Source organism: Misgurnus anguillicaudatus, chromosome 2 (genome assembly GCF_027580225.2).
Source record: "Misgurnus anguillicaudatus chromosome 2, ASM2758022v2, whole genome shotgun sequence".
Classification (NCBI taxonomy): domain Eukaryota; kingdom Metazoa; phylum Chordata; class Actinopteri; order Cypriniformes; family Cobitidae; genus Misgurnus; species Misgurnus anguillicaudatus.
Window position 1 is genome coordinate 789699 of NC_073338.2, and position 22964 is coordinate 812662.

The following is a 22964-nucleotide window of genomic DNA, read 5'->3' on the forward strand; positions in this document are numbered from 1 at the left end:
TAGGTTCCTTTATAATATTAGACAGAATGGATGAAATGCTATGCCAAAATCTATTGACCTTTGGACACTGCCACACCATATGGTAAAAAGTAGCAATGGTATTGTCTGTACAAAAATCACAGAATCGATTATCTCTAAGTTTCATTTGCTGTAATCTTTGCGGAGTTAGATAAGACCTATTGTCATGATATCGGTCTTACCGGTTTGCTGTATGCCCTGTTTCCCTGTGTTGTTTTGTGTTGTTGACAGATTCACACGTGCGCCTCACACAGGTGTTTCTGGTTCTCTGTGATTTCCTCATTGCGTCATCTCACCTGAAGCTTGTTTATTCCCAATCGGCAGTAGTATAAAGCTCTCTTAATTCCCCTTAGTATTTGCGAGTCCTTCACTTTATGCACTTGATGTCATCATATGTACTTGATGTGCTCTTGATGTATGTCGCCGTATCTTGTCTTGTCTAGTCAAGTTATCTTTAATATATTAGTCTGTGTTATCTGCTGTTCGCTATTTTAGAGATTCAGCTGCTGTTTGATCTCCTGTGGATGTTTATTTCTCCGCTGTGGATTTACAACTTGCTATTGGATTTATTAAGACTATATTCCCTCAGAGACTTTTGCCATCTGTTTTGGAGCTTTCAGGGAGCAGCGGAGTTTTCGCCCTTAAGGATATGCCCGGTTGCGGGTTCTAATGACTGTTTCTCTGTATATCCATAGATTGCCGTGGAAAGCCAGTCTGACTCAGCCCATCAACCCTCCTGTTTCTCACCTGTGGTTTCCCGCTGCGGAGGCTTGGTAATTCGGTTGGTCTCTACCCTACCACCGGGGAGAGACCAACCGAATTACCAAGCCTCCACAGCGGGAAACCACAGGTGTCCGATCGTTCGGGCTTCTGTGCTCCGGCGCACAAGAGCGGCCTACGTGCCTCACCGCATATTGGGCTCCAGACGCCTTGTGTAGCTCCCCATGCAGAGGACGGCCGGGGCATCTCCTCTCTCTCTGTTCGGTGTGACATCGGGGTTCAGTTACCTGAGTAATTCCCCGGATCAAAGAAGACCGTGGACGGTCTAGGCATCTTCTGTTCATTAACCATCAGCAGTTTATTCTGTTATCTTCTACTGTCAAATAAAAGTACCTTTTGCATTGGGATCCTGACTCTGTCATTCCTTACACCTATGGACTAATCTATAGTGTATCATTTGATGATCAGGGTTCCTAGATGATAGAAATATATTTGACCAGACCGTACACCAGTCTGGATCCTGGGAGATGTAAATAGTCTTCGAGAGTCTAAAAAGAGGTAATGGCTTATATGAAGCTTTGGTTATAAACTTATATAAGACTGAGACAATACCATTACTTTTACCCTTAGTGTCAACGATTACATGAAAAGGATGGTTCTCCAACTCAGTACCCTAAGAAACACCTTGAGCATGCATCGCCTCACACAACTGTAAATAAAAATAAAAGGTGCCTGATAAATTATAGGCTCTCTCCAGGTCATGGAATGCACGAAGACCCTGTTCTCCTATAATATCCCTGATATGCATATTATGTGTCATGTATAAATGAAATGATCGTTATGTTGTATATACACTTACTGGCCACTTTATTAGGTACACCTTACTAGTACCGGGTTGGACCCCCTTTTGCCTTCAGACTGTCTTAATCCTTCGTGGCACAAATTCAACAAGGTACTGGAAACATTCCTCAGAGATTTTGGTCCATATTGACATGATAACATCACACAGTTCCTGCAGATTTGTTGGCTGCTCATCCAGGGCACGAAGCTCCCGTTCCACCAGATCCCAAAGATGCTCCATTGGGTTGAGATCTGGTGACTGTGGAGGCCATTTTAGTACAGTGAACTTATTTTCATGTTCAAGAAACCAGTCTGAGATGATTTGGGCTTTATGACATGGCGCGTTATCCTGCTGAAAGTAGCCATCAGAGGATGAGTACACTGTGGTCATAAAGGGATGAACATGGCCAGAAACAATACACAATGCTCAATTGGTACTAATGGGCCCAAAATGTGCCAAGAAAATATACCCCACACCATTACACCACCACCACCAGCCTGAACCATTGATACAAGGCAGCATGGATCCATGCTTTCATGTTGTTGATGCTATATTCTGACTCTACCATCTGAATGTAGCAGCAGAAATCAAGAGTCATCAGACCAGGCAACGTTTTTCCAATCTTCTATTGTCCAATTTTGGTGAGCCTGTGTGAATTATAGCCTTAGTTTCCTGTTCTTAGCTGTCAGGAGTGGCACACTGTGTGGTCTTCTGCTGCTGTAGCCCATCCGCCTCAAGGTTCGACGTGTTGTGCATTCAGAGATGCTCTTCTGTATATCTGGTTGTAACGAGTAGGGATGGGAATTTATAAGAATTTAACGATTCAGATTCCATTATCGATGTTGCTTATCGATCCGATTCCTTATCGATTCTCTTATCGATTCTCATTGGGTGAGGGAATAAGCACAAATTTGTATGTTTGTATTAACTTGCTTTAATTTCTGTTCAGAAGACAAAGAACAGAGTATACACAAATTATGTGTAGCAACCTCAGAACAAACTTAAAGGTAGGCGAGCTACTTCTTAAAGTAAAGTCCAGGGACCTATAGCCTAGGGCAGTGTTTCTCAACCAGTGATAGGACTAGGAATTAATAAAACACCACTAGACTGACATAAAACATGCAACTTTTGGTCATGCATGCATTTGTTATTTTCTTTTGAAAAGACATAATGCTGGACAAAATACAGCAAATTAACCTACCGAAATGCAGAGGCATTTACTGTGGCAAACGGATGCAAACCCTTTAACACAAACTTTTTCACTGCTCGGCAGAGGTGGACACTACTTGAGTATTTTAGTTTCATTTTCCAAGCATCTGTGCTTTATCAGAGTGTTGTCTTTGGAAAAAAATTACTTTACTAAAAATGTTTACTACATTCTAAAGCATAGAATCATACTGTGTATTCCTTTAAAAACATAAAAATTGTGTACTTTTACTTTTCTTGAGTAAAAGTACAAAAGTACTTTTTACTTAAGTAAAAGTAAAAAACATTACTAGATTTTTAATGTACTTAAATAGTAAATATAAACCAAAAACTTGTAGTGGAGTATTAATTATGATAATATGCTTTGGAATGTATGTTTGAATTTTTTTTTATAAAAAACACTGATAAAATACAAATACTTCTGCTGCTCGGTGAAATTTGTTTATCCTCGTCTCGGTCATTTTATTCCTCCCTGACACTGTAAACGGAGTAGCTAGAGGTGCACGAGAGATACTTTCTGCAGCCTTTGAGCCAGTGTAAGAGCCAGCCAGACTCTGCAGGTCATCAATTTGATGGACAATGACAACGGAGATTATCCCAGTGGTGTAGTGCAGGGTATACGCAGGTATACGGAGTATACCCACCTCTTTATTTAATGGCATGGGGTATACCCACTTCTACTGGGGGCATACATTAAGAGTATACCCACTTCTACTGGGGGCATAAATTTAGAGTATACCCACTTCTCCAGACACCACTACACCACTGGATTATCCGTATAGTAAAAGTTTACATAATGAAATGGGGCTCACATTAACATTAACACATTACCTTTGGCATTAATAACAGATGGCGTCCCGTTAACTCCGCTGGTGCTTGACCCGCTCGTGTTGTTGTGTAATAGTGTATCAAACACGCGACAGTCCTGCAACGCGACCGTATTATCGTATTTTCGCGTGAAATATAAGTTATTGATTCAACTGTTTCAGTGTTTCACGAAGCCTCGCTCTGCCCACCACTAAATATAACCAAACTTTGGATCGTTCTGCCTCGATGTTTGCTGCGTTCTAAACCACAATCAACACAGCGTGTGTGTGACGTCATGACCAGTGATGGGAGTAACGCGTTACAAAGTAACGCGTTACTGTAACTCCATTACTTTCAGCAGTAACGAGCATGTAACGAAGTATTTTTAAAATCAAGTAACGCAATTACAATTACTGAAATTTAAATGAGTTCGTTACTCGCGTTACTCTATTTTGTAAAAAATAGACAAGACATATCTGACGTCGCAGGACCGTAGTTGGCGGCGCAATGATTCATTACACTTCATCATAGCTGACAGTTCATATAGAATGAACATGAAAAATCTAAACGGGACAACATACCTTTGTTTAAAAATTGTGCGCAAGTCATAATCCATCCGGTCTCATGTTTGTAAATTATCTTCACCAAGCAATCGCAGTATGACATCAATTTGCATTTGTAGTCCACAAAGGTAATAAATCTAAGAAATGTTCATATATTCTTAGATGTTTACATCGGCTTCATGGAAGAGAACGATCCGCGATTGTTGTTTCCACTAAAATATTCACACTGCGCTGTACACCCGTGTTAAAACTCCATAGTATGTGTGAGCTCGCTTTTAGTTTTAGTTTCAATCTCTCCGTATCCGAACAAACAATCCACTCGCTCTGTGTCCGTCTGCCAAACAATCCACTCGCTCTGTGTCCGTCCGACAAAACAATCCACGTAGCCTACTCCGTTTTCTGATTAAATATCTTCCTTTAATCCTGTGTATCATTTAAATCCAACAGAAAAAAAACAATATATGACCAAAGAGCGCAGTCCCTGCGGCAAGCTTCACAAGCTGTGTTCCAATTCAAGGGCTGCACCCTACTAAGCATGTGATAAAAGGTTAGCACTCAGGCTTTCAAGGCACTCAGAAGTTCGCGAAGAGAACTGAAATGAGACGGTCTAACCTTCGGAGGACCCATAATTTGCCTCATCTGCTGCATGCGCATCGCGCCTGTCAGCAGGACACAGCGGAGACGTTTCTAACTTATTAAAATAAATATGAAATCAGAAAAATGATAATTTATTTTAGAAAATATGACATGTTGACACAATTGTCTCCAAATTTTTAAAGAGACACTACACAATTTTATCACATTATATATTTTTGTAAACATGCAGAATATTTGTCTAAATGGTCTAAATGATATACATAAATAAACTAAGTTTACATATTAAGATAATTTCTAACAAAAATATTCAAAGGTTGAATCTAAAGCAAAATAGGCTCCTATCGTATGTGATATATTAGAGTCTTACTTGTAAAATAGCCCATCCATATCATTTTACTGTTTGACTGTTCAGTACTGTTCATATTTACATTTAAAAAGCAGACATAAAAGTAACTTAAAAGTTACTTTTCTAAGTAACTAATTACTTTTTATATACAGTAACTGGTAGAGTAATTCAGTTACTTTTAAAAGAAGTAACTAGTAACTGTAACTAATTACTAATTTTCAGTAACTTGCCCAACACTGGTCATGACACATTTGCAATGAGCAGAACCGATAAGCGGAATCGTTAAGCAGGCATGCTAACGGTTCAAAGGAATTGATTCACTGGCACCGGTTCTTAAGAAGAACCGGTTCTCGATTCCCATCTCTAGTAACGAGTGGTTATTTGAGTTACTGTTGCCTTTCTTTCAGCTCGAACCAGGCTGGCCATTCTTCTCTGACCTTTGGCATCAACAAGGCATTTTCACCCACAGAACTGCCACTGGATATTTTCTCTTTTTCAGACCATTCTCTGTAAACCCTTGAGATGGTTGTTTGTGAAAATCCCAGTAGATCAGCAGTTTCTGAAATACTCAGACCAGCCCGTCTGGCACCAACAACCATGCCACTTTCAAAGACACTTAAATTACATTTCTTCCCCATTCTGATGATCGGTTTGAACTGCAGCAGATCGTCTTAACCATGTCTATATGCCTTAATGCATTGAGTTGCTGCCATGTGATTGGCTGATTAGAAATTTGCATTAAAGTGCAGTTGGACAGGTGTACCTAATAGTGGCCAGTGAGTGTATACTCTACTTAGCTTTGTGATTACTATTTAGAATATTGAATGGATTTCTATAGATTTCATAGTTGTGAAGGAGAAACACAGGATGTACTTGATATTTCCAAAATGGAAGATGGTTGGGTGGCAAGGGGATAGGGGTAAGAGGTGCGTGTGTGTGTGCGTTTGTTTTGTTTTTTGTTTTTTTAGGGCTCTTTACCTTGAGCGAATCTTTTTTAGCGGTTGGAGGGTGGGCTTGGGTAGGATGGGTATGGGGGGGAGGATATAAGTAGGTGAAGGAAAACAGGCATTACATTAAGCAAGATTTCATTGTGCCTCTGTTATATTTTCAATGATAATGTAATATAACTATTGTAATGTTTCTCTTTTTTCAGTTTTTTCCTTCTTGTAAAGGTGGTGTTTTACCTCTTATATTTCAATAATGATAGTTAGAAAGTAAATAAAGAATTGATCACAAAAAAATAAAAATAAAAGCGTTTTAAGAGATATTTTTAAGATGGAAGAATGCTGTGCGGCAGACGTTGGCGATATGACTATCGAAGGATAAGTTGCTGTCGAACATCACACCTAAGTTTCTTAACCGTGGAAGATGGCACCACAGTTCAGCCATCTATGTGCAACTTCTAATCTGACATATTATGTTTGTAGTGATTCGGTTCAATAATACGTATCTCTGTCTTATTGGAGTTGAGCTTAAGAAAGTTATGTGCCATCCAGTCACTAACATCGCTAATGCAGTCTGTTAGCTTAGAAAACAGGTGTGTTTCGCTGGGATGTGAGGAGATGTAAAGCTGGGTATCATCCACATAGCAGTGAAAACTTATGTTATGTTTCCTGATAATGTCTCATAGAGGTAACATATATAACAAGAACAGGATAGAACCTAAAACCAATGATTCCAATGAGATTGACCATTTGGTAGACAGCCAAACAGTGTTGGGAGTTGGGTAAATATGGCTACCAGTAATTTTTTGCAAATAGGATTGGAGAAATCCAGAGAATTACACCTGTTGGTGGATCGCAGGTGACTTAAACATTACAGATATTATCTCAAGGGGAGTAGTTCAAAAGACCTCAAAGCAGAATCTGCATGGCAGAAAGGGCCAGTGTGTGAGGTTTCAATGAAGTTATCTTGACAGTAACTGAACAGAATGATGCTCTTAAAGATCTATTTCTATCAGCCCAAGAAAATGTGGTCTTTCCTGATACTACTCTTAGTAGGTTTGCAGTATACATGCAAGGACAAACTTTCTGGACTATAAGTTTGTGGAGAAGAATTCAAATCTTAAATTAAGACAAAACGACAGTTCCAATATTACCCTATAATGCATGTGCCTATGCTGCTGGCTCAGGAAGCTCATCAAGTAAACCATAAAGGAGTGGCTGGAACTTTGTTAAGAATGAGAAGAAAAGCTTGGCTGGTAAAAGGCAGCAGGCACGCTAAGAAATCTGTAGACTGCTGTGTGACCTGTAGAAAAGCAAGAGCAAAGCAATGCCAACAAATTATAGGATACTTTCCACCAGAGCGGTTTAAACCAGCTGCAGCATTTGGGTTTACAACTCTGGATTTGTTTGGACCTTTGTGGTAAAAGATGAGGTAAAGAAGTACTCAAAGTTTGGGGAACTGTCTTTTGTTGCATGGCCATCCATGCTGAAATTATCAGTGATCAATTAACAGAAGGATTTCTGCTGGCATACCAGATATATACAGCTTTAAGGGGACATCAAAGAAAATTGTGGTCAGACTCAGAATCAAATTTCATAGGAGCCAAGTCAGTTCTTGAGGATCTTCACAAGTTCCTAGGATGACAAGACAAGGTAAAGCTAGAAACTGAAGCAGCCCAGTACAGTACAGACTGGTCTTGGAAGATTCATCTTGCAGATTCCCCTCACAGAAATGGTGCAGCTGAAGCAGCTGTCCGTCTGGTTAAACAAGTCCTCCTCCTGAATATGAGGTGTAATTGAAGTATGACATGGGGGGGTTTTCACTGCAGCAAATTTGGTCAATGAAAGACTTATCGATGACAGGATACAAAGTCAGAAAGACTGTGTGGAATACGAATAAGTCATATATATATATTATATATACATAATGCAAAGTGGTCTCATCGTATAAATATTTGGGCACATTTTTTGATGACCACCTCAAGTTTGACATAAATAGCACTGCCATCATGAAACAGGGGCAACAGAGAATTTACCTTTTACGTAAATTAAATTATTTTTCTGTCTCGCCGGTCATCTTAGGCAGATTCTACCAATCTTTTATTGAGAGTATATTAAGCTTTTCTTTTATCTGTTGGTTTCAAAATTTGACAGTTAAAGACAGAAATAGCCTGAACAATATTGTAAAAATCTGTTCGAAAATTATTGGTATCACACAAAGAGATCTTAACGCCCTCTGTAATCAACAAATAGGTCGGAAAGCGGCAAGTATTCTCGCCTCTCTGGGACACGTTTTAGCAGGGGAATTTTCTCTGTTGCCTTCTGGGCGTCGTTATGCGCTTCCTGTGTGTAAAACAAATCGCTATCATAAATCTTTTATTCCTTCCGCTATCAAAATCTTAAATTCTGTGTAGGGCTCCTTGGGGTTTATTATCTAAACTAGTTCACGTATAGATTAAAGACTGTATGTTGTGAATGTGTATGATGTATGTTATGTGAATGTGTATGATGTATGTTATGAATGTATACAGTATTTGCAGCTCTTAGCTAATTGCCCCTTGTGGGATTAATAAAGTTGATAACTAACTAACTAACTAACTAACTAACTAAGTCCAAACTCACTTCTTCTGGGATGTATTGGGAAAAGAGGGGATTAAGGGTGTTTTAAGTTGGAATAAGACTAAGAATCATCCAGAAAGAAGTCAACACGTTTTGGAGAAGAGAGTGTCATCTGGCAGGTCCTAACCTGTTTGTAAGAGGCTGTTTACACTTGGCATCAACATGTGTTTTCGTCGATCGGATCACAAGTGGACGACGTTAATGCCAGGTGTAAACGGTGTTCAAAACGTTTTGAGCTCGTCCACTTTCGACCACTTTCAACCACATCCCGAGGTGGTCGAAACCACTTTCGATCGGATCGCTTTGGAGTTGCGGAACGCACATGTGGTTGAATGCGTTCGAACAGCCACACGCGACCGCCTTCTCTCCGCCCATTTATCTAATCTGAGGTATTAAACACAAGTTTTACGTCTTTTTTGACTTCTGGCGTGAACATACGGTGAACAGCGCTATTTTTAGCCTTTCATTGATAAAACTAAGCGGCTGATCTCCGTAGTTTCGTTTTGAAAGCGTGTGAAAGTTGCACGATCCTATTTCATCAATTGCGCTGAAAATTCAAAGAAAGCTCTTACATACTCATGTACAAAACACTGTTTACTTGCTAAACAAGCAGTGCACTCCGACATAATATTAGTTTGCGTCCATATAAACTCATAATTCCTCCCGCTCGGGTTTGAATGACAGCAGAGAGACTCGCCCACCGTCTCACAGACCACCCCCTCATAGTATTCAGCACAGAAGCGGTCGAAAGTGGACAAAAGAGACGAATTTAAATACCAGGTGTAAGTAAACGTAATGTGTCTCTCTCGTCCACTTGTGATCCGATCGATGAAAACACATCTATACCAAGTGTAAACAGCCCCTAAGAAACAAGTGGCATACTAAAGAACATAATGTTGCCGTGGGAGATGTGGTGTGGTTGGCTGAACAGAATGCTCTAAGAGGTCAGTTTAAGTTGGCCAGAGTTGTCAATGTAAGTGCAGACAAGAAATGAACAGTAAGAGATTTAATGGTCAGAGTATTCCCCATTTATCCCATCTCAGTTGTTAAACCAAAACAGGCAGAAAAGGTCAAGGACGTCAAACTAATGAAAAAGCTTTGTGCCAAGATCCCAGCTACTATTTTTCATAGAGATGTAAGATGCTTGATGGTTGAAGAACAGTAAAGAGAACTGTACACCTCCCACTGAAGTGGGAGGTGTTAAGTTAAACTTGAAATTGAAAGAGAAATTTATTTTTGTCATTGTTAAAGAATCACATAGAACCAGGTGTGCTTGTTTGATTATCAGTGTGCAGATCTCTGTATGCAAAGTCTATGTTCTCGTCACGTGTTTATTAACTTTGAGATGCTACTGGTAGGAAAAATTATTTTTTTAAGTGACTACAGATCGTGTAAAAGTACAACTGTGAATGTCTTCTTGTTTGTTAAGTGAAGTTGATTGTTAATGCTAGCAGTTTTTAGCATATGCTAATTGGCTATGTGCAGTAAACACATCTAAATAAGTGCTCACTAACACAGAATTGTGAACAATATCTGAAAAAGATAGGCCTCTTGTGTACATAGAAAAAGTTTTAAATCTTTGAGTTCAGTTCATGAAAATGGGGGCAAAAACAAAAGTTTTGTGTTAATATTTTTATTCAGTGTAGATTCTTTGAGTCCTCTGGTTAAATAAAGGTATTAAATTAAAGGTTTGGGACTAAAATTGTATTATAGAAATCAATTTACAAAGAGACCCACAATATACAGTATATCACCACAGTCTCTTACTTTACATCCTCCCTGAGGGCAGTGCCGTGTTTACCATTTTGGGGGCCCTAAGCATTCTTAAAGAACCAGGGCTCCCATGCCCCAACATTGCCCATGGTTTTTCATTTGAATTGCACAACAGTAATATTGAGTATATAGAATTAAGTGAGATATATATATAAACCTGGTTTATTTTGTTTTGAACTCCCAACATATCACAAAATGTTAAAGTTTGGTATGACAAAAATTTTTTGTTTAACATTTTTTTCAAGCCCTCTCAGATATATAATTTGCTTGCTATTTTCTTATAGGATGTATTTAAAGCAATGTAATAAATACAATACTGCAACTTCAGTGTGTGACATCTTACTAAAAAAAACTAAATGAGAAAAAAGGGGAAGCATTAGATTATGATTCAAACCTACAAACATCTGCAAACGATGTTGAAAGTTGGTTAATGCCTGGATTTATAATGGAAATCTCATAACTCTTATTTTCATATTGCAGAAACAAACTTACTGTGGAATACAACCATAGAGTAGACATACACTAAAGATGAGATTTGGATTACATTGATGAGATACAGAATATGATTTGTGTATTTTCAACGTGATTTAAAACCCAGCATGGTGTCTTTATAGCCTATTATGTTTTTCACATATTTCATGACGAGTAAGGAACAAAAGATTAACAGATGTGAAGCCCAAAGTCTCAATGCATTTGTGTGTGCTGAGCAGAGGTGTGCTTTTGAGTTGAATCTTTTTTTTTGCCCATGAAATTTCCGTGGGATAGTCACAGAATTTTTGCGCATTTTTCCGTGGCATTCTCACGGATCTCCGCATTTTTCCGTGGCCCTGCTACGGACTGTCTTTTTCCGTGGCATTCTCACGGATTGGTTACTCAACTGTTTTTTCCTATTTTCTTACCATTTCGCTTCGGTTTAGGGTTAGATTTACATGAAATTATATCCCTACCCAAACCCAACTCTAACCCCAACACCAGGCGACAATTGTTTAAAGTTAAGAAAATATAAAATAATAAAGCAGAAAAAATAGTATAAGCCAATAGTTAAAGTGACAAACTAACGCAAACACCAAATCTAACCCTAAACCAAAGCGAAAATGGTTTGAACATAGGAAAAAGCAGTTGAGTAACCAATCCGTGAGAATGCCATGGAAAAAGACAGTCCATTGCAGGGCCACGGAAAAATGCGCAAAAAATTCCGTGACTATCCCAAAAATATTTAAAAACGAATACACATATACACATAAAACATCTATGCATAATGCAGTGTTACTCAAATGCTTTTTTAAAAATAAAGATAGGTTTTAGTCAATTTTTAAAGAAATTTAAAGTCTGTGGTACCCTCAGAATAAGAATAAGACCAACAGCATCCAATATTAGATTAGGTAGTCACAGTCCCATTTTGGTCAGAATCCTCCTGGTATAGATGTCTGGGACATTATAGTGGGTGTTTGGGAAATCCAGTATGTTAAGCCCAACATATTCTTCAACTAAAACGACCACATAGGTTTTTTGTCACTTTCCTAAAATACGACCATTTGGAGAGCTTAGTAAATACCGGCAGCATGCTATGCTTTAATGCTGTGTGGGTTTCATCTGAATGGCAGTCAGAAATTCCTGTAGTTCATTTTGTACAGCCTCATGTTAGCAGTACAATCATCATAAGTTTGATCCCCGGAAACACATATACAGATAAAAAAGTAAGTGCTGAACTTACTATACGTAGTTTATCATGCCAAATGTGAATTAAATATTGGAAAAAAGTGGGTAAGGGACCATTATTGAGCCTTTCAACCTGCTGAACTTAGCAACATTAGCTCAAGCAATGGTATAAATTTAAAGTGGGATTAAATTTGCTTACTATCACAAAATCTAAATAAACTTTGAAATGAGTAATAATGAATGATTTTGAATAATAAAACATGGTTGTGAATGATGATGAGGTTTGGTTCCCAGGAAAAACCGGCAAACACTTAATACAATATTATACATACTAAACAATATTATAACTAGTATTCCAGTGGTAATGTGATATTTGTGCGTACCATGCTGCTCTGTCATATTCCCCCCAGATGCGCACAAACTCGTCCAAATGGTGAGGTCCAAGAATGGAGGAGTCCCGAGTCAAGTATTCAAAGTTGTCCATAATCACAGCTACAAAGAGATTCAGCATCTTAGGAAAAACAAAAGAATTTGCCAAGAAAAATTAGTACTTGGAAAACATGTCCTGCAGCGTTACAAATTATTTTTATTATTATTTTAAACTATTTTTTATTCAATAAGAGAGAAGAGCAATGCCCAATCAAAGTATTGTAGTATTGACAGCATTTCAGAGCAAGTGGGAAAAGGCACAAAATGTTAAGAAATTGGCTGTGTCTGGAAACTGTATTGAAAAGCATAAGGCATTAAAAGCAAAATATGTTCTAAAGTATGCATCGAATGAACACTACTTCATCCCATTAGGCCACGAGAGTTAAGAAGCCAGCAAATTGAAAAAGGTAAAATAAAAAAAATAAAAACTATATCTGGAGAACTGTTAGCCCTCACGGTAACATAAATAAGAGTAAATTGTGGTTGTTTTTAACAAAACCTGAATACGTTATTTTCAGTGTTGACAGTACATCAACAAATATACATGTCACATGCCAATTTAAACATGGCAGATGTAGCCGGTATTCATATACATGCAAATATGTATTGCACATACTGTATCAATGACTCCACAAAACAAAAATGAAACTTTTATGAAATCTTTAATGAAATAAATAATTTCATTGTTGTGGTGATCCAGATGAGCGCAAAGCTCATAGCAACCAGAAAGTAAGACCAGGTGGTATTGCACAAAAGTAGAATTAAGAAAGCCAGGATAACAGAAAAGGCCCAGCTTGATCTGGTTTAAACAGCGCATCCTGGCTAAGTCTGTTGCACGATTGCTTAGCCAGGATGAGAACGTGCAGCTATGTCAAGCCAGGTGTAGCTAGCTAGGATAAGTGCATGTTCACGGCATTCTTAAACAGACCACGCAAACGATCATTGATGCAAAAATGGATAAAACTCATTAAAAGTCATTATTTGTGAAATACAACAATAGAGTAGACATACACTAAAGATGAGATTTTGACCCTGTTCATGTTGTGGCTGAGAGAAGAATACTGTCAAAACTAAATTCAATTGAGGTGTTACTACGTTTACGTTGCGTTTGCCTACTTTCTTCTGCAACACTGTTAGAAAATAGTGATTCTTCGAATAACCATATTGTTATGGAAATAATACATTAAATCACTATAATTAATGTAATTAATGTGTAATTAATAATTAAACAAATAATCCATTATACATTTATTTTGTTCAGGAACAGAGGCTCAAGCCACTGTGACCATTTCATAGTGTACATGATACTTGATGGAAACCTGTTCACCTTCTAAGATGTTCGAAAAAAATACAGAACAAGGAGCGCGTGTCCTATTACAAAAATTAAACAATTTAAATCAAAATTTAACACTCTATAATGTAGTATAACAAGAAAGTTATTTTCCTACCAAAAATGAGCTGAAAAAGATGAATGAAACAAAATAGAAATAGGCAAAGTCAGTCCCACAGCCGCCTTCGTGATCTGGTGAGATGAAAGGTGGAGCTATGGAAGGATCCGGTTCACACTCTTTCCCACTGAGACATGAGAGCATGATCTCCTGCCACGACTCTCCTGTGGCACTTCTGCAAAAGGAAAGTCATATATCTTCTGAAGAATAAGGCAACTTAACCAGGTAAACAGCTGTTAGGTACAGACAAATAATCAGTTCAGGAGAAATGTTTACAACTACATCAGGGGTGACATGAGGGTGTGTAAATGGTTATTTTTTTTATCAGTCATTACTTAAGTCTTGACTCATTTTAGAATTTTTTAAATAATTTTTACCACCAAACAGTTTTCCGCACCTTACAGTGAACATTTATTTAAAGAAAAAATAGAATGTATTTTGAGTTTATATTGTTTGCGTAACTCTACGTGGCTTTGTGAATTATCCCTTGGGGATAAATAAAGTGTTTAAAACTTGAACTCTGAAAACCTCATTTACCATTTATAACAACAATTAACTTCAGAATTAACATGGTGTAACCAAGTGTCACAATTAATAATAAATAGAATTAGGACCTTACTTGTCCTATCTCTATCCAACAGATCTTTAACACGTCATTAAAATATTTTTGTGTGTGTTCTCTAATGCTTTTACTTAGTGACAGCACATTGCTTTATGGCAGTGATATTAAAGGTGCAGTGTGTAAATTTTAGCGGCATCTAGTGGTGAGGTTGCAAATTGCAACCAACGGCTCAGTCCACTGCTCACCCCTCGCTTTTGAAATGCATAGAGAAGCTACGGTAGCCGACACCGAAAAAACATGTCATTGATGGAGACAACTTAGCAAAAAAGTTTGTCCGTTAAGGGCTTCTGTACAAACATGGCGGCACAAAATGGCCACTTCCATGTAAGGGACCCTCGGTGTATGTAGATAAAAAAGTCTCATTCTAAGGTAATAAACACATAACGGTTTATTACAAAAAGGTCTTTATACACCCCTGATCATATAGTTTTGTATATTATTTTGCATTTCTGTCAAGAGATCCTTTTCAAAATTACACACTGCACCTTTAAATGACCATTGGCTCTTTCATGCTACATCACAGATTTGCAACATTGCTGTCATTCAGTTGATGTATTTTTGAAATACGCACCTTGACAGAGAGAAGCTGGATTAACGTTCTTCTGGATTACTAACTTTAATATTTCTATGTACTTCATATAGAGGACCGTGGCTGCAGCACATTATAATTGTAACTACTTTTGGTACTGCTTTTGAAATTTTGTAATACATAATTTATTGTGATTACACTTGTCTGTATGTTAGGCTTTTTATTTCTAACAGTACATGATCTTTTTTGTAGGTTTAGGGGTAAAACTGTATTAGCAGATTAAAATATCTTTAAAATGCTCCACAGGGATCAAAAGCTTAATCGCATCAAACATTTGTGAAGATGATTTACATTTCAAATATAAAGGGCCTTGAGGCTTTTTACTTTCTTGTCATCACAGATTCTACTAAAAGCAGTAAAGAGCAATGAATTTTATTTTGTCTCTGTGATAACGGTGATCTTACCTAAAAAGCAGCATCAAGGCACCAAAGAATGTCTTGAAATTGTTGTGCTGATTAATGTGTGTTTCATCATTCAATTTAATATTTCCAAACACCTAAAAAGTAAGATATGATGTTAGACAAAAATTGTACTTCATACACAGTATAATTTTTCTTCATGCAGTTCTTTGATGGACCTGTTGAAGTTCATCTACCTTAAAAAGATGGTCATGGCTAAAAAACAAACATGGAATGAGGAAGAAATTTTATTACAGCTTACACATGCAGGCAGACACAAAGCTTTCAGCATGGATGTCATCAGTCGTGTAGTGCAGAGAATACACTTCTTTTTTAGATGGCATGGGGTATACCCACTTTTTAAACATTAATAAGATGCAGAAGATGCACCCGAAATCCTGGACAGGACGCATCCGGGTGCGGGAAGAATGGCACTTATGGTCACCCTATGATGCCCCCAACAATAGAAACAATGCTGATTCATCTCGAGTGTTGGTAACTGGCTGCTTGATTTCGTGATCTGAGCATTTTAAGGCCGAAGCGTGCACAGTGTCTGTTCCTGCGTTTGCTGCTCCGTTGTATTCAGGGCTAGACTGTGACAGAACTGTGAAATATTACTTTCAGAGGTTTACATTGGCAGTCTTATGTATGTTGTATCTATAGCCCTTGTGTTGAATACTTGTACGTAGTCGTGGAACGAGTATAGGCTAGTTAATGCGGGCGTGAACACGTGTATAAAGGGTGGTCCGATGCGACCTCCTTAATGAAACGCCCCAAAATTTAAAGCACCTTCTCTTAAGTGTTGAGCATCCCCATAGCACCTGCATCAGAAAATCTCTGGAGCCGCCACTGTCTAATAGTCTAAAGTTTTTTTCTTCAAAATGATGTGAAATTCATTCTGCCGACTCATTCACAATAAGCAATATATTGATTTAGAATTTCTAAGACACTTTTTTGCTTAGAAAGGCCATATTCAAGGAGGCCTGAAAGCTCCTGGATAATCTTTGATTGACATCTGTGGAAGGCTGTGGAAAGACTCACATAATGAGCTGCATAATAAGCCTTTTAGACAGAAATGTGAGAAGAAACGTCTTGGCTATGTTGTTGTGGGTAGAAATCGTGAGCAGGTGTTAACAGTCAGGAGAAGTTAGATGAGTTTGAAAAGATGGGATTTTTTTATTTACCCCAATTCAGGCCAAATAAAAGCAATAAAAATCAACAACATTAAAGAAAAAAAATACTATTAAGTTAATAAAGTAAATTGACATGAGAGTAAAAAACAATCAACATTTTAATTTTGCAGCTGCTTAGGAACTAGGGCTGTCACTTTTGTGAAAAAAATAATTTTCGATTTTTAATATATAAGTGTTCATTGAATCGATTGTAAAATCGATTTTCCATGTCTAAAAAAGACGTTTCCATTTAACGCCAAATAACAGACAAATGTAAAGAGAGCGCCTGAAACGCACAAGTCAGCAATATTTCTTATTCATTGTCATTAAGTTTCGTGCAGAATAAAAACAGCAACAGTAGTGCAACATTCTCTAAAAAAATATGCAGAGTGGACTGCTGCCATAAATGAAAAACATTACTGCAGGTTCAACCGGCTGCTTTTATGATTTAGGCATTTCAAAAATTATTTTAAATAATGATTCGATCCATTTCAAACAACTGTTCAAAAATGAAACTTTAAATAGACTTACTTGAAGTTGAGAACATGCTGTGTATTTTTTTATTAAACGTAACCGACACTTAGGCGGCACTAGGCAGGCATAATGAAATGCGCAAAAAGACTAGGGGCATTACAAATTATTGGTCAGGAAAACAAGTCGATCAACATTTTAGGGGTCAAGAGCAGAGCGCTTTTCATTCACTATGTCCATCTGTTGAGAAGGCGCACTCCGACCGCACTGATGTCCCAGGGAAACTCGGGTACTTCGTTGCCAGCTGCATATTTCGTACTGCCAATCTTCCATCTCAAAAGCGGGTCGCTGTCAGCTCGCAAGGGTGGCTCCTTGTCATAACTCATCATCTCCTGTAAGGTCACAATTTCGACGCTGTCTCGTGTTGCACAGGTTTATTGACGTTGTCCTCCATTTTCTTTGCAAAACACTAGATGCAGCGATTGAAAGCGTGAAACTATAGGTGCGTAAAATTGCTGGGTATTTTCTGTCTAGCTTTCGCACACCTACTGCACTTTTTGGAATTCTTTATTTTCTTTTTCTGCTTGTTTGTGAGTTTTGTTACATCTATATTTTTAACTGTTTAATTCTTTTAAAATTAATAGTGTACATATTTGGTTAAAATCGTTTGCCTATTTTCGTTTTCGAAACGTTTTTTGGTTGGTCCGATCGATTGTGCAATCGATTTTCGAACGAAAAGTGACAGCCCTATTAGGAACACAGCTTAAAAAAATCACTTTTGATAGCCTACAACAGACTTATGTCTTCACCTCTCCATCTCCCCAAAAGACTGAAGCTGTTAGTCTATGGCTATGTTTACATTAATGTGTTTATCCTTTAAAATGCATTACTTTTGCTACGTTTATGCCTTTCATTTACACTACACCACCGTTTTCGACCCTCATAAACGGCTTCGTTCGCAAACGCTGCAGACCCTGTTTTAGTTTGAGAACCCAGACGTTGCGCTGCAGTGTAAATGAACGTAGACGTAGTCTTATGTAAACGAACAGCTGATGTACATGACAGCGCATCATTTTCAAAGTAAAAATTATTTTTATTCAGGTAAATGAAGATTTGCAACGGAGGTTTTGCCAAAAATAGTAAACATCTACCAACCAGCTATTATAAACGCTATATCAGATTGTTTTAACGTGTATCCTTATAGATAATGTCTGTTTTATATTTATGTTTGAGTATTGTTGAGTTTGAATATTGTTGTAATGTTGTTTATGTTTTGTTTAAATTTAGTTAGCTTATTACGAAAGATAGACTGTAATTTTAAACGCCATATAGGACGTTGTAAAGGCCAATATGAAGGGAGAATTGTAATGGGTCAGACATTATTTTTGAGTTTAAGTTTTGTTTTCTACTTTAAAATGAATTTCGTTTCAGATAATTTGTCTCTTAATTTTAATCGATGTTTTGTTTATAAGTTTTGTGAATATAAATTAATAAAAACAATAAACTCAACGTCATTAATATTTAATGCTCATTTAGCCGCTTGCACTTTTAGCTATTTCTGTGTTGCTAGCGGAGGACGTGCACGGACCTCGCAAACTTTTAAAAATGAATGCACTAAGCATTTCCGTAGGCTAAAGCAATACTTCATCTCTTACTATGTTTGATTGAAGTTTGCATTTGCTGAAATTTGTTTTTGCTTCGTTTAGTACTGTTCACTTGAATGCTTTCTTTTTAAATCATAAAGACCTTTCTGTTTAGTTCAAACAGAATTAAATCAAAATTAACCTATTAATCATATAAATATGTTGTAGGGGGGAGCTAGAACAATATAAGACTTTCCCAAACACATTTTTATAGGTTCAAAAATAGTGTCTGTTATAGTTGCCAGCAAAGGATCCATGTATGATTTTTTGTCAATATCGCACACCCCTAGGCTGCATAAACGCGCAAAGGTAAGCTATTATTAGAGTAATAAGTTATTTTACACTTTTATGCGCATGCAGAGATTCGTGATTGGTCATGTTTCATGCGTTTATGGTCGTGTATAGTGTGGATGAAGATTATTTTTAAAATGCCAGTATAAACGAGGATCGTTTTCATTTTAAAATGCCGTTTTAAAACGCAAATGCTCTAATATAAACAGGGCCTATATAGACCTGAAACGCACCTTTGAAATTCGCACATACCAACACCCAATACAATACAGGGGTGGCTCAGGTGAGCAAACAATAAAAGCTTAACAACAGCCAAAATACTATATATACAAAGCTAGAAAATTGCAGAACATTATTTATATAATGCAAGCTCATATTTGGCGAAGCCACAATATATATTTATAGCTAATAAATTAAATTAAATTTAAAAAATCAAACTCTGGGTCACTTTTGTGACCCGGAAGTTATAGAGTCATTTTAGATATTTAAACCTGACAACTGCAGCAAACTTTCCTTTAGACAGACCAAACAGGAGATGCTTGTAAGACATAATGATGGTACGTTGAAACTCTGTTATCTTTTAAACTAAATAAACAGACAGACAGACACATAATTAATGAAAACATGTGTTGCATAGTTATTGTGATCGGCTATAATTGTGAAGTGAATGGCATGGATTAAACAGTAAGAGATGTATAAATGGTTGTAGCTATAACATATGAATCACCGTGGTATTAGATGTCAAAAGTGTGCACACAAAAGCTACAGGATAACTGTGGGTGTATTGATGAATAACTATGATTAACAGATGTTTACACTCTATACAATGCCCGAAGTGTCGGTTTGCACAGTGAAGGGCAAGGAAAAGTCAGGACTCTGCAATACTGGTTCATGGCACATACTTTCCTTCAGGTCATGGAGTGCTGCCTCACACTCAGCAGCCCAGACCACTTTGTTGGGGCTGGTCTCGCGAGTGAGGTCTGAGGCTCGAAAAGTTAGGGATAAAATGCAGATACCATCCAATCAACCCCAGGAAAGATCTCACCCCTTTCTTGGTTGCAGGTGGCTGGGAGTTGCGGATGGCGTTCATCTTGCTAACCTGAGGACGTATCGTGCCACTACCCAGGATGGATCTCAGGTAGCATAATTCAGAATGGGCTGGGATTTGCTGACATTCACTACCAGCCCGTCCTGCCAAATCCTTCAAAAGAAATTACTGAGGTGTTGAAGATGTTTTTCCCATGACACACTGTGGATGATGACATCATCGATATAAGCCACGGCATAGTCCTCAGCCCCCCTCAGCACCTCGTCCATGAGATGCTGAAATTTTGCCGCTGCGCCATGTAGGCCAAAGGGCATGACCTTAAAATGAAACAGGCCAGATAGAGCTTTGAAGGCAGTCAGTTTCTGTGCTTGGGGGGGGGGTAAGCGGTACTTGCCGGTACCCCTAACACAAGTCTAAGGTGCTAAGGAACTCAGCCTCACCAAGGCACTACACCAGCTCGTCCACACGGGGCATAGGATATGGGTCAAAAGCTATCATCTGTTAAGACCGATGATGAGGCTAAAGAAGCCATAAGGGAGGGTGACATTTTTTGTTGTTAAAGCCACTCTATGCAATTCGGCGTTTTTGTCAAACAGTGACCCCTAGAGTCGCTGGAGAATACTTGCAACTGTCGTAATTTCCCACTCTAGTACTCCAAAGATAATGACCAGGTAATGTTTCCCAATTTCATACAAATATTAGGCTACTGCATAGTCTACTAAACTACAGATGATGGTCATAGGATAATAAGAAGTTTATTCCAAGTGTAGAGTGCATATAATAATAAAGTACCACGTTTGCTAGCTTATACTGTTTTCACATGATTGCAGCTTAATCACAAGTAAACATTACAAAATGCCGTGACAAAGTTAATTGTGTACGTTGCATTATCTTATAACATTGTTCGTTATAATGTCACTATACATGATTATTGCTATTTATCATAATAGTTTGCAAAATGTTTACACTATTTACAACCTCTAGGCTTATGTCCTGATAATTATGTGAGATCTTGACAACTGTTGTCATGATAATCGCATGACATACTACAAGCAAGCGCAACAACATACAACATAGACCGCAAACAAGTTTACAAATGAGAGATTTACTTACTAGTCCATCAACAAGATCGCCAGATCAGCATCCCTCCAGTGCTGTCTTTTAGCTCACGCCAACGAGTAAAAACCTGACAGAGTGGGACTCTTGTCCGGTTCCTAATGTGGTCAGATTCTCTTTTCCTTTTCCTACTGACTTCCGAACGCGCTTTCTTAACTTTTAAATCGTTTAACCTCACGTCTCAAATTCGCACGTGCAGTTGTTGTTATAGGCTTGATCGACTTCCTGCAGCGCTGCAAGAACCGACAGCCGGATGACGTCAAAGCGCCGCCTCGGATCATTCTCGCGGCATCTTGACGTCATCCGGCGGTCGAATCCCGCAGGCTACACGAAGTCGAACAAGCCTAACGTGTGTGACGTCGTTGCCGTAAAGCAAGTCGTGATTCTCGCGAGATTTGTCAGGGGCGGTTCTCTCAAGCTTGCATTGCTGGTTTTGGTAGCGGCGTCCTCCCCGAGCTTCAACAGGAGGATGATTCGCCTTACTATGACTTTGTTTACCACCAAAATAACTTTGAAGCTGTTATATTAAGGTAAAATAACTGCATAATGTGTCTTTAATAATGAGAAACTGTATCGAGTGAGTGCAGACACAGAGCAGTTAGTGATTCCTGAGGCTCTTAGAGCCATAGTGTTACACCTAGGTCAAAGCATTTCGTGGTCAGGACATCTAGGCAGATAGAAGACAGAGAAGAGAATCCTGCAAATATTTTATTGGCAGGTTTTCAACAAGGAAATGACGGGGTACTGTAGATGTCCAGAGTGGCAGTTGTCTGCTCGCTCCAAAAGAAGCTTAAAAGCTCCCCTCGTCAGTCTCCCAATTATTGACACACCTTTTAGTTATATTGCCATAGATGTAGTTGGACCCTTAGAGAGAAGTAGGGCAGGGCACCGCTATATCTTAGTAATTTGTGATTACGCAACATGTTACCCAGATGCATTCCCACTTTAGAAATACTAAGGAAAAATTCAACTTTTGTCCCATGTGGGTGTTCCCAAAGAAATCTTAACCGATCAGGGAAGTAATATCACAAGTAAGTACTTTTGGCCATTAATCTCTATGAGAACCTCACCGGTCTGGTGCTCAGACTCGTCGCCATGGATACAGCGGACCCTCACTTTGCCCACGGCCTGAAAATCAGACTTCAAAAAAAAGATTTAAGAATGAAAGATTGACTACTTCCAGTCAACTAAAGCCTGGAATATTTTTTTATCTTCACAGGGACCATTACATTAGAAGTTCTTTCACCATCTCACCCTCCTTGATGAGCTTGGAGCGGAAACGTTGGCTTTAAGTCTTGGCCCTGATATTAAACTTGTTAAGAATGGCTTGCTTCCCTTTCATGTAAGCCTGGCTGTCTTCCAAACACATGGCTACATAGGCAGATCTGGCCTTACCATTTAAAGGTGCAGTGTGTAAATTTTAGCAGTATCTAGTGGTGAGGTTGCGAGTTGCAACCAATGGCTCAGTTCACTGCTCACCCCTCACTTATGAAATGCATAGAGAAGCTATGGTAACCACCACCGGACAAACATGTCATCTTCGGAGACAACTTAGTAAAAAAGGTTTGTCCGTTAAGAGCTTCTGTAGAAACACAGTGGCACAAAATGGCGACTTCCATGTAAGGGGACCCTCGGTATGTAGAT

The 22964-nt window shown here is 38.3% G+C and overlaps 1 protein-coding gene across 1 annotated transcript in view; it reads right to left on the bottom strand.

Moving 5' to 3' along the window:
* Positions 1-22964, bottom strand: part of cacna1eb (calcium channel, voltage-dependent, R type, alpha 1E subunit b) — a 372975-nt gene that overhangs the window by 31983 nt on the left and 318028 nt on the right. Inside the window, exons 35-37 of the mRNA XM_073871730.1 lie at positions 15586-15677; positions 13971-14145; positions 12477-12604 (exon numbers count right to left, since the gene is read on the bottom strand). Coding sequence (XP_073727831.1) covers positions 12477-12604; positions 13971-14145; positions 15586-15677 — 395 coding nt within the window. The remainder of the gene's footprint in view (positions 1-12476; positions 12605-13970; positions 14146-15585; positions 15678-22964) is intronic.